The sequence below is a fragment of the Triplophysa dalaica genome, chromosome 23 (genome assembly GCF_015846415.1).
Source record: "Triplophysa dalaica isolate WHDGS20190420 chromosome 23, ASM1584641v1, whole genome shotgun sequence".
Taxonomy (NCBI): Eukaryota; Metazoa; Chordata; class Actinopteri; order Cypriniformes; family Nemacheilidae; genus Triplophysa; species Triplophysa dalaica.
The window spans coordinates 333,819-347,589 of NC_079564.1; the positions used below are offsets into that span (position 1 = coordinate 333,819).

General features: G+C 38.5%; 1 protein-coding gene across 4 annotated transcripts in view; it reads right to left on the minus strand.

The window, feature by feature from the left end:
• The window catches only part of agap3 (ArfGAP with GTPase domain, ankyrin repeat and PH domain 3), a 148,167-nt gene that overhangs the window by 10,760 nt on the left and 123,636 nt on the right, over positions 1–13,771 (minus strand). For all 4 annotated transcript variants that reach the window (XM_056737802.1, XM_056737803.1, XM_056737801.1 and 1 more), the window contains 4 exons: positions 11,312–11,473; positions 4,948–5,102; positions 4,188–4,278; positions 3,487–3,709 (listed from right to left, as the gene is read on the minus strand). In XM_056737802.1, the coding sequence (XP_056593780.1) occupies positions 3,487–3,709; positions 4,188–4,278; positions 4,948–5,102; positions 11,312–11,473 (631 nt within the window). The remainder of the gene's footprint in view (positions 1–3,486; positions 3,710–4,187; positions 4,279–4,947; positions 5,103–11,311; positions 11,474–13,771) is intronic.

The following is a 13,771-nucleotide window of genomic DNA, read 5'->3' on the forward strand; positions in this document are numbered from 1 at the left end:
TAGAGGGAATTTAATCTTTGTGTTTGACTATGATACAGTATGAGATGTATATACATTTACATCAACGCTCATGAGAAAGCACATGACTTGTGGGGTTTAAATTAGCCATCAGAGCTGTCAATGAGGTCAGAAAACATTTAGACCGTCACACATCCTCACTCCGCTGTTAGTTTTCACATCCGTGATGAGAGTTAAATCAATCTCGCCTGACTTCACCGAGGTAAAATGAGCTCTATTATTCATCTCCCAGATGTCAAAGCAGATATATAATTGACGGACCAAAAGACCATTTATACCAGCGTGTGAAGGACCAACGCAACTGGGGATGCGTCTGCTGTCATTTTACTGCTCAACTCAACTCAAACCACACAACTGAACTCCATTTCTCTTCTCCGAAAGGTGTTTGCCGACTTCAAGTCACATTCCTTCAATAAAATGAGTTCCATGGAGTTTTATAGCTTGGAAAGACACAGAGGTGAGTAAATTATTACAGAATTTACATTTACTGGTGAACGACTCATTAAGGTATCTAAGCAAAATCAAATGAATCTTAATCTAATTACGACAGCAATAATCATCATATTGTGCTATAAATAAACAAACGCTGCAGAACATGTGGAATGTCACTACACACCGTGTTTTACCATCACTCTTTGGTTTAGGAAAATCAGTTATGATGGTAATGAGATTTTTGTCCAAAACGGGAGGGCAAGCAAGAGAGAGAGAGAGAGAGAGAGAGAGAGAGAGAGAGAACAGGAGAAATGGAGGATGCCGCGGACCATCAGAATCTCCTGACAATGAAAAACATTCTCTCCTCCGGCATTCTGACGACTAGAGTGTGAAGAGATATCAGCATCAATAATCTTTCATCAAGTCAAAAGCACTCGGCTGCAGCCCGCCAACCACTCGATAGATAACCATGAGACGCTCAGCGGCAGTGAGTGAGAGAAGAAAGAGTGAGAGACAAGCAGAGAGAGAGAGAGGTGATGCATCCCAGATGGCGAGCAGATCGAAAGGGTTCTCTCCTTTTACATGCTATCTCCCCACGCACACTTTTGTAGGGCGGTTGTTACATCTTTGTTTGAGGGGAATCCTTTCGCTGTGTTGGTTGCTGTGAAGCAGACGCTTACATCACTGTCCTAATATTATAAACAGTTGTTATAGTATTCAAACAAAGGTCACTGAATGCATGTTGTGTTTTTCTGATAATAAATTACTTTCCCATGTTAATACATCCCTTATGTAATGTAATCTATAGGTAAGTATCGAGATAGATTATCTATAAAAATAAGTAATCTATACATAACCTGGGACAGTCTATAAGAAAGTAGGGTTGACCTATAAGTAACTAACTAGGGATAATCTTTAACAGTATAAGTAGTCTATAACAGTGTAGGATAATGTTTAAGTACAGCAGATAAGGGATACTCTATAAGTAACAGAGGATAATCTAAAATGAATGAAGGATCATCTATAAGTAATGGAGGATAATCTGTAAAAAAAATCTACAAATACTGAGCAGACTCTATAGGTAATGGGTGATGATATATAAGTACTATAAGCAACTGAGGACAATCTATAGGTACTGAGGAGACTCTATAGGTAATGGGTAAAAATAAATAAATACTAAAAGCAATTGAGGACAATCTATGGGTACTGTGGAGACTCTATAGGTAATGGGTGATAATATATAAGTACTATAAGAAACATAGGACAATCTGTAGGTACTGAGGATACTCTATAGGTAATGGGTGATGATATATAAGTACTATAAGAAACATAGGACAATCTGTAGGTACTGAGGAGACTCTATAGGTAATGGGTAAAAATAAATAAATACTAAAAGCAATTGAGGACAATCTATGGGTACTGAGGATACTCTATAGGTAATGGGTGATAATATATAAGTACTATAAGAAACATAGGACAATCTGTAGGTACTGAGGATACTCTATAGGTAATGGGTGATAATATATAAGTACTATAAGAAACATAGGACAATCTGTAGGTACTGAGGATACTCTATAGGTAATGGGTGATAATATATAAGTACTATAAGCAACATAGGACAATCTATAAGTACTGATTGTCCTCAGTTACTCTTCAGGTAATGGGCGATGATATACAAGTACTTTAACCAACCGAGGACAATCTATAGGTACTGGGGATACTCTATAGGTAATGGGTGATAATATATAAGTACTATAAGAAACATAGGACAATCTGTAGGTACTGAGGATACTCTATAGTAATGGGTGAAAATATATACGTACTATAAGCAACATAGGACAATCTATAAGTACTGATTGTCCTCAGTTACTCTTCAGGTAATGGGCGATGATATACAAGTACTTTAACCAACCGAGGACAATCTATAGGTACTGGGGATACTCTATAGGTAATATGTTATAATTTATAAGTACTATTAGCAACAGAGGACAATCTATAAGTACTGATTGTCCTCAGTTACTCTTCAGGTAATGGGCGATGATATATAAGTACTTTAAGCAACCAAGGACAATCTATAGGTACTGGGGATACTCTATAAGTGACAGAGGCTATCTATAAGTGTTACAAGTAACTATACATAGGCCTTGCTTAACTAGCAAAATAACACCTGCTTAGCTTAACAAATAATTTATTCAGCATTTTTACTGGTCAAATGTATACATTTCAACTATTAACATTGTGGGTCTCAAGTATTAAATCCAATATATCTGTCTGCAGGTGTACCGTATGGTTCTGCGGCTAATACAACAAGCATTACTATAAATCCTCCATTATGATGTACCAGAGGCACAGGCCAGAAGATGTCAAGATGTCTGGCTGGATTTATACCCTCGAGGAGTGACTGATACACCCCCCGAGTGATGGATAGCTGTCAGAGCCATTGATAGCTCTCAATTCAGCCCCAGGGGGAGTGGTTTGGGACTGTAATGGTGTCCTTAATTGCCATCAAAAACAGCCTCTTCTCCAGGTCATTAGACAGATTGGGAATGTGAGCGTGTGTCTCGAGTTTAGAGGGGGGACACCTCGAGACATCGCCTGGAACCAGAACAGGTGAGCAGCTACAGACAAAGGTCCTATAGATCCTATTTACAACCGACATTATCTGCTGTAACATTTCTCATCTTCCTCAAACAGCACTAATGGACCAATGATTGGGTGAGGAATCTGTCACAATGAGGTCATTGATCATTCTACTGACACTGAAAATCCTGGCCTTCTGTATTCTGAACAAAGAGTCCAATGTGAACTCTTCTCCGCACAGATCAACAAAGCCACATAACCATTCCATCACATAGATTCTCTTGACATTTATTTCTGCACATGTAAAATAAAAGACTGTTAATTATCTATATTTATACAACCTTTCTGCCTGACCACGAAATCAAACAGACGTGAAGAGAAGCTGATAGCTGGAGTCTTAACACCAAGAATCTAGTTATAATGCCAACATGAATTCTCAATCACATGATGCCTCACCGTGTGCTGTCCACTCCAGGTTTGCTGTATCCCTCCACACAACCCTCCCAAACGGTGTTGGCCATGGCATTACCAATGGCCATCATCACCATGCTGAGTTCCACCGGCCAGTCGTCCAAGTCAAGAGACCGGACACGGGAAAGATGGGTTCCCAGGTTCCTGTGCATCCCGGAGCACTCGATACAGATCAGAGCGCCGAGGTTTAGACTGGCCCAATCCGGATCTGAGGGTCAAAGAAGATTTTTCATGATCTAAGTCTGGTGTATCATGGGCCAGTTAACTTCATAAGCGGCGTCCTAATTCTCATACTATCCGTCTTTAATAGTATTCAAAAACAGAGTGTCCCAAATCATAGTATGCTGAAATGAGTGTTCTCAAAGTACCCGGACGGTCTACTGGTTCTGCTGAAAATTCGAAGTGTGATTTCATGGACACTAAATATATACAGTAAACATTACATAGGAAATAATGAATGAATAAATACTTAAACGCAAGGAAGAGGTGTATTTTGATGTCTGTCGTCACAGTTAAGGTTCACATTAGTTTCGCATTAATATGACCCGGTGCGTGCATACAGTTTTGCTACGCAGTACAATGTATATACTTGTACATCCTTTAAGGGCGTAGTAGTCGTAGGCGAATTGGGACGCAGCAATACTATCAAATCATTTCTACCACCATCATGAAGTTTCTTTACTTACTTGGGGCATCACAATCTGCACAGAAGCTGTTTCCTCTCACGTTCCTGATGGACTGGATGGTTAATGCGTCACTCTGGCTTCCCAACCGTGACTAAAAGAAACCATAATAACACCACAATTATCAGATAAATAGCATTAGTGTAAAAACCTATGTTTATGTTTACATTATCTATGTACTGTATAAATAAATGTACAAGTACACATGTCTGGAAAAATAACACCAAAATGAATATGAGCTTGTCTGAAAATGGTTGTTGTTATTGTGATCAGTTTCTCCATTATTTACTTTCCAGGGAAAAAAGCTATATTTGCATTTAAAATATAAAACAATATAATATACATAATATCTAAAATGATATTTTTCATTAAATGTATTTTATATTTGGGTAGTTGACAAATAAACCGTACATGTGTCCTACGGTGTGACATAGAAAAAATAAATTTGCTCTTTTATATTATAAATATAAATGCTACTAATATAAAAGAATATATTTGTTTTCTATATTTTTCTGTCACACCATAGGAGACGTTCATTTGTCAACTACCCATTTATAGTTGAATAACTTAATTTTTAATAACAAACTGGGACACTATTTTTGGTAGTTCACAGAATAAAACAAAACGATCATTTGATCACATGCTTCTAACAAGTATATTCAGAAAAACCTTTAACTCTTTTCCAGAGCTGTATTTTAAGTATCTGTGTTTTCACTAAGCCATCCCATGGTGCATTGCTTCTGAATAAGTTTGTGCGCTGTACCTTGTTCTTGCTGCTCTCACAGGACTGCAGACTGGCAAATATCTGGCTCTCGATGGCCTGCACCCAAAGCTCTCGTTCTTCAAACGTAGATACCTCAAAATGCCACATTTGACCGGTCAGAGACACGATAATGAACTCGAAAGACTCTTCTTGCTCTGAAACACACAATTAAAGAAAGATGAAGGTGACCGTTTCAAACACTGTTGTAAAAAAAACATTTGAAATGGAAAGTTCAACTAAAAAGAAAATGATGACAATATATTCATCCTCATGTCATTTCTAACCTGTAGACTTCCTTTCTTCTTCTGAACACAAAGGGAGATATTTGTAAGAATGTCAGTCCATCCCTCATTGACTCCCATAGTATTTAGTTTCCCTTCTATGGCAGTAAATGGGGGATGAGATCTGTTTGGTTACTGACATTCTTACAAATATCTTCCTTTGTGTTCAGCTAAACAAAAAAATTATACAGTTTTAGAGCAATCTGAGGGTAAGTAAATGATGACAGAATGTTTATTGTCGGGTGAACTGTCCCTTTAATTTGTTTTAGGATGTAATAAAAAAGCCAAGAGAAATAGAAACCAAGTGCCCAATTACCTAAAAAATCCATTTAAATAAAGAAATCATAATTTCCAAGCTTCCATCATCTCAATTTCGGGTTAAACATACAAATGACCAAAATCTGAGGTACATTATGATCATCTACGATTAGTGTCAGTTGCTGTTGTTCATCAGCATCGTAAAATCCCAACGATTAAAAAGGTAAATACATCCATTAGAGTATTTATCTCATTACCAGTGACGACTCATTATTATTTCAGCTGCCTAAATAGAATATAATGTGGGTTAATCACGCCGGTCACAGTCGTTTCTGCACGGCGAGCAAACGTGAGGGAGCGCGAGCAACATTGCTGTGGTGCTCAGATGAGGGGTGAGAGGTGAGAAACAGACCATCATTTCTGTAATTTGCTCAACATTCCTTTCAAAAGCTTGATTACTCGGATACGTATGCAACGATGATTACACACCGGAGTATTATGGGCTATAACAGCGATGAAGCTGCATAAAGTTCACACGTTTAATCAATGCGGTTGTTTTTTAGGAAAAGGCTGTTTGTTTGAAAAGAATCATGAAACATAACCCTGTTTATTCAGATCTACTGTAAATGATCATTACTGCGTCGTGTCTAATTTGAGAGAAATTACACATAACAGAGTTGAAAAAAGTGCCGGTACATGAATCTTTGCGGAGCATTCTGTGGGGAAAAGGTTGATAGTTAAAAGGTTTATTATCCATTTTATGCAACAAATTAAAAATAATAGCACAAAATCGACACTAATCCAAATTATGTTAATATATCTTCTGTATGACTCTACTGCAGTAAATACTCTCAATATTTACATTAAAAATGAAAGGAACAGTTAAGTGAAAAATAACAATTGTCTCTTAATCCAAAGTGAACTGAAATAATGGATGTTTGTGTTTTTTGAAGCTTTTAGTTTCCATACATGCGTGACAAATACTTGTATTAAAACCAAACTTTGCGTTGAACCAAAGAAAGAAAAGCGAACTCTTCCTTTAAATGATGCCAAATGGGGTTTTGTTTATTAATCCTACACATATAGATCTCTGCCAGTGCATCGCTCCAATCAATAATCCACATATGATGACTTGAAGCGATCCGCTCAACACATGCACATCATTGTAAAGAGTCTGGTTCACTTGGCACACGGCCTCAGGCTAAAGGCAACAATCCAATTAGGTTGACACCCTCCTCAATTACCCGATTTATTCACGGGACTTGACTCCAGGTCAGAGATCAATACAGAGCCAGGAGCTTTGTGTCTAAATCAAGGACTAAGAGGTGAAGGTCTGCCACCCCTGTCTGTTTCTCGCCTTTGTTTACATTTCACGCCCGTTTCTGCCGTGAACGAAGCACAAACGGAAGACTTCTGGTTTCACTATGCTACACACAACCAAAGATCAAAGTTCATTTGAACACAATCGTTTCAATGGTATCGGTATGAACACTTACAGTTGTAAAAACAGTGTCAGGGTGCAATATTTCTTTCGTTAGATTAGCGAAAATAGCTTGGTAAACATTTCGGCTGTCATAATATCGTAATTTCTCCCATGTCTGCGATTAGGAACAGCAACATAATTATCTAGAATTACTCTGTCCAATGATTACACACCTCTGCATCTGAACACAGACAATTATTCTGTTGGCTGGCCATCTGATAAATTAGCCATTACAACAGGTAATTTCCATATGAAAATATAACAAATATGTTTCTGACGTCAGCAGCTTTGAAGATCAGAAAATAATCCCTTTGGATATATGCTTTTTATCCTATAGGTATGCATTTCTTTCTTTATTCTTCTTAAAATTTATTTTATATATCATTTTTTTATTATTTATTATTATCGACTGGATCGTAAAGTAAATGTTACGACGGCATATTAGTGCCACGTTAAAAATAAAAAAAATCCAAGATTTCGAGAATAAAGTCGAAATTTTACGAGAATAAAGTTGAAAAGTTACGAGAATAAAATTGAAATGTTACGAGAATAAAGTCGAAATGTTACGAGAATATAGTCAAAATGTTACGGGAATAAACTTGTAGTAATACGAGATTAAACTAGTAATATTTTGAGAAAAATCACAGAATTGCTAGAATCAATGGCTGTGGAGGATTTGGTTAAAGTACTTCAGTTGGGGTCCCAACGCGTTGTGGCATATGGATTCATATGATAAACTGAAGCAAACATTATTATTTTTTCTCGTAACATTCAACTTTATTCTCGAAATCTTATAGCGAATAGGTGTGTCTGAACTTCACCGGCGATGCAGGTCTGCAGAAGTGCACTTCATTATAAGACAATAAGAAAAGCACATCTTCTGAAAAAACCTCCCAACAGTCTATGAGGTGTGTTAATATAAAAGGTGCATTAAACAGCATTAACACCAGGTCCCAATCAGCAACTAGTGCCAAGAAATTAGCAGTAATGAGAATAAAGAGAGTCCGGGTTCAGCTTGACTAAATCCAGTTAAAATCCAATCTGAGAGACGCGTGGCAAAGAGGGCAGATACAACTTACCTTAATTAATACGCCACAATAAAAAGAACCATAACCGTGAGAGTCGATCTCCCCGTATGGCCATCACGCTTCCCCTAACATACGCACCGGCACAAAGACATGATCCGCATGATGAAGAAACTTGTTCAATTTACAGCCAAACAATCGAGTTTAAGAGCTGAGAACCAGAAATGACACCGTGACTATGTGCCAATGAATGGAATGTGATGGAAGCAAACTGGTTTTGGTCATGGTGAACAATACTGTACAACAACTAAAAAACACAAAATAAACATCAGAGCATTCTTCAAAATATCTTCTTTTGTGTTCAGCAGAAGAAAGAAAGTCACACAGGTTTGGAATTACAAGAGGGAGAGTAAATGATGACAGCAACAGGATTTGGCTACTGCTTCAAATGAACCAATGGTCTGCGGGGACATAGTGATGTCATCAAAAAACATTATTGAATAATGTTTTTTTCTCTCTAGAATCATACAGTATTGTCTGAGGGTTTTGTCAAAGGAAGCAACCATGATTAGAGAGAGCGAGAAAGCCTCAACATTTGTTCTTGAGAATCACATCTAATGGAGGCAGAATGCTTCTACTCCAAACGCCCTCCAGGTCAGACGCGTCCTCCAGTACCACATCTGGACCTGACAGTGTGACCCGATTGCTATTCTGTCAGAGCAAGCGGCTGCACAACGGCAGATCCATCAAACCAGCACGGGTGCTGTGAGAGGTTCGGCTGAAGGTGTGTGCGTGTAAAACATCTAAAGGTGACCACCGCGATCTCGAGTCCAACTCGCGTGTGCCGGCACGTCGAACGGTCGGGTTCTATAGAGTTGCTAGCTGGTGTCTAAGATTTAACGGGCAGCTGGGAGGAACCAGACCTGCCTGTGCCATCTGTAAATGTCAGCAGAGGCGTTTGCTCATTTTACACATCATTAAAGGCAATATTCCTAACCTGTATTAGAGCAATCAGCACGCGCCCATTACTGACAGCGGCCCGGGGGGATACGGGGCCAAATACAGAGAGAGAGAAAATGCATTCCCAGGCACCGTCAGACACACACTCAGTGTAAACAATAATACCCCTCATACAAACACGCACTTTGAGGTTACGAGGATTTTAACAACGCTATACCTAAACGATAGTAAAGACAATAAAAATCTGAATTAAAGATTTGAGAATGTGTTTAAGCGCTCACACATATGCAGTGCCATGGCAAACAATGACCAATATTTTCTTCAAACAGGACTCTAGGGAGATTTTCAGAGACATATAAAACAAAGTGTTGCAATAAACTGAAAAATCCTTGTATAAAACTACATTTAGAAGCATTACGCAAAAAAAACATTAAGTCTGAAACGGTTTCTGAAATTGGGAAAGACGCTACAGAAATACAATTTAATGGAACAGGTTTCAATAAAAAAAAAAAATCTACAGTAAGCTTAAAAATTCAAAAGAATCTGCGAACTTCGAAACAAGCCTGGGACGATCCATTAAAGGTCCAGTGTATGATATTTAGCAGCATCTATTGGTGAGCTTGCGAATTGCAACCAATGGCTCATTCCACCCCCCCCTTTTGAAGCACTACGGTGGCTGCCACAGAACTAAGATGTCGTCATGTTTTGCTTCTTTGATGAAGGAGATAATGTATTTCCAAATTCGTCTGTAGAGCAGTTTGTCCCTTTATGGCTACTGTAGAAACAACATGGCGACATCCATGTAAGCGGACCCGCCGCGTGTGTAGATAGAAATAACTCATTCTAAAGTAATAAAAACATACAGCTTCATTATATAAGGTCTTTATACACCTCTGAACACATACTTATGTAGATTATATTGCATTTTCAATAGATCCTCCAAAAAATGTGACCTTTAAATCAGTGCTGTAAAACAACTCCAGACATCACCACAGATTCACTCATGTAACAAAACTGCAAAAAGTTGCAGCGCATTCTCACACAGCGACGGTCCGTTTGATTTATAATGCTTCACAACCGCTGAAATTCGATTTCTGCCAGCATTCAGGGCTTTTGATTGCTCCGTAAATGAGATAAACTGATAGCAATTTATTCAAGGATCTAACCAACCCGTTCACCCCCCCCACACACACTCGTCCGCCTTCAGCAGACTCGACCCGCTCCATCTGACTGATTCTCATACTTAAGCAATATGTCTGTATTCTGCATGCACTCACCACATCAGACAAGCACACATTATTACAACCCTTCAGACTGTTGAGACACATACCACACCATGATGAAAGTTCCAACAAAAATCAACTCTCGCACAAGCGCCTCATCCAGTATCTGACCGTGACGGTAGTGTTATTCCGGCAGATGACCAAGCCGTGCTTAAGAAAATCATATTTCTGAGAAACTCAATTATTCCATGTGTAATGAAACAGAGCAAGGGATGGAGAATGTGTTTAACTCATTCTGTGAGCCAGTGATCCCTTGAGTCTTTAATGTCAGAAATCGGTCGTTCTTACATTCTTAATACTAATAAAACGGCACAATCGTGCTGCTGGTTCACCAAAGGCCATTTTTCCAGATATCCAACTACAATTACATTTGAAGTGTTCCTGTAGCTCATTGGGTAGAGCATGGCGCTAGCAACGCTAAGGACGTGGGTTCCATCCCAGGGATTGCACATAATTAGAAACAAATGTGTAGTATAATGCAACGTAAGTGGCTTTGGATAAAAGCATCTTACAAATGCATAAATGTAAATGTAAATGATGGGTTACTCAAAAATTTAAGTGTACGAATTTATTCTTCTTCATGACGTTGCAAACCTGCTTGAATTTATTTATTCTGCAGAACACAAAAGAAGATATATTGAAGAATGTCGGAAACTAAACAACACAGGATCCCATTGACGACCATTGTAAGGATACAAAACCACTGAGATATTTTGCAAAAGATTCAGGTTTTAAACGACATGAGGGCGAATAAAAATGACATTGAAAAATAAATTTTAGCAGCAAACACATTTTGTAAACACCCGTGACAGTGTTTTTGATGGACAACGTTCATCTAGTTGATGGATATCACCTACTGGCTACAGAATAGCCCCAGGAAAGTGCTTCTGTTTTCTCAATAACAACCAATTAGGGGTCTTTATTTGTCTTTGGGACAGGCAATGAAAGCAATTTAACAATGAATTCAGACACATCAGCTGTGTCTCTCATGACCCACAGAACAACAGCTCACATCAACTTGGTAAAGCAAGAGAATTCTTATTTGTGTTCAGTCATGTTTGGTGCAGTCTCTACCTTCACTTCCCACAGAAAACCCGTCTGGTTTGGTGATACCCGTGCTCTTTTTTCGTCTGTGTTTCTTGCGGTTGGCATGAGGTGACGGCGGTGGCTCGAGTTTGGGACTTGTGGCGCTGCTCATGCTGGGGGTGGAGCTTAGAGGATCTGCCACGCCATTGGCTGGAAGAGGAGAAACAGACATAAGGTTGACCCAATCAATGTTTAATAAACATTAATCACATAAATAAACCAAACGTGCGACATAAACAGGAAAAAAAAAATTCAGTTAGATGGAATTTGTCCTTTAGAAATCACTAATTATTGTGGTTCTGTTTAAAAGCCTTGTAAAACTACACATTTTTTAACAGACTACTTTCATTTATAATTTTCATGTTTATTGTTAACAAGTTTTTGTTCATTCATCTTGCAATGCATTCTGGGATAGCCACGGATAAAGACACGGGTGATGCTGCCTTTATATTTAGATGAAAAATATAAGTAAATATATAAAAACAAAAATAAACAAAATATATAAAACGAATATTAGATCAGATAAATAATAGAAAAAAATAAGCAAATAAAGATAAATTAGACAAATGAGATGCTGCCTTTAATTTAGATAAGCAATTAAACAAATAACAAAAAATCAATAACAGAGAAAATAACAAAAATAAATTTAAATAAGTTCAAGTAAATATATAAATAAGGTCAAATAAAAAACAGAAACAATAAAAAATACTATTAAATAAGTAAAAATAAGTATAATAAGTGTTTTAAACTTACAAAAGTAAATAAATAAATAAAAATAAGATAAGATAAGAACAGATAAAAAATACATTTAGATATAAATAAATAACAGAATAATAATAAATGAATAAAAATACACATTTTTGGAGGCAGCATAATAAAGCTTTCATTTGTGGATCATCTATATTAGCCTAAAACAAAACCTTTGTAGGCAGCTCACAGGCCTTAGAATCCCGGTTCCCTACTCTCACATTTCAGGAGGCTGAAAAGTGAAGATCTACAACCCCTTGGAAAAACAAGAGATGGACCACACCTCCGTTTCACCTCTATTAGCTTGACGAGATGGGAGGACCTGCACGCGAGTAACAAATGATGATTTGGTCTCGCCCGAGGACGGGCGCTGTAATGGTAGATGCCACGCGAGCGACCAAGCACAAAACAGGTTGGGTTAGGTGTAAGGTGATTTTATATCAGTGATATTAACCCGGTGCCAGCGTGTGTGTCTACGGCGGTGTGAGTGTCAGTAGGGAACCCGCCACCATCTTTCTGAGCATGACACTTCGACATCATTTTCAGGGTCCCTCGGGACACTATTACCCACAACCCCCCGACCAGCCCAGGGGCACAAGGGCCCGGCGAGGTGGACCCCCTACGTTAGCGGCCCTCGCGCACACACGGCGTGTCAGATGTGGGCAGACTTCTCCATTGTCCTGGCATCAAAAGCTCATTGTGGTGTTGCGAACTCCATTCATCTCGGCAGGCCCGGGGTGCAGAAGAGCGTGCGCGCGTACACGGGTGCGTGTGAGAAAAACAGCCGACCGTTGGGTCTCGGAGTGTCTGGAACCCGTGGTGCCAAATAACGCATATTGTAATGGCACAGACAGCCATTAGCCTGCGTAGAACATTAGGCGTAATTTGAGGTTTACCTTGAGGGATGTGAAAACTGGTGTGCTCTTTAAAGGAGCGAGATGGAAGCTAAGCGGGGGGTACAGGAGGATAAACTACAGCCGCTGATATGCCGTAGGCGCCGAGGAGCTTAGCGCTACCTTTCACATTTTGGTTTCCTTTCCACGTGCCTCGTTCTGAGTCATTCTGTCTGATCTGAACGGAAAATGGCGTCACGTGTCGTTTTATTGATAAGACGTGGTTAATAATTATGATTTAGCCGTTTAATAAGAACAGCTTGATAATGAATAAATGATGAAGCGGAGGATTACTCGTACGCTCGCTGGGAATTGAGCTTAATTACACATGGCAAGAGACAAATTAGAGGGTTTAACAATTAGCCTGGTTACACAATTACGATAATTCTCTATCAATATTGTTGCTTTAATCTTTATCAAAAGCATAACATGAAAGAGAGATTTGTGCTGATTACAGTAAGGCGACACAGAATCAAAATGTACAACGCTAAAAATGATTAAACTGATCAAAATTACGTTTAATGGGTTTAACAGAAACAAAATAACAGATGAGTTATGTCTCATGTCTTTTTTCATCCAGAACACAAAAGAAGATATTTCGAAGAATGATGCTAACCAAACAACATTGAGCCCCATTGACTTCCACTGTTTCAACACCAAACCAGAGACATTTCTCAAAATATCCTCTTTTGTGTTCCACAGAAGAATGAGTCACATACAGGTTTCAAAGAATGACGGTAAATAAATAATGAGGGAATTGTACTGTCCCTTTAAGAAAGCTTAATATTACAAATGAGCCAATAAGAAC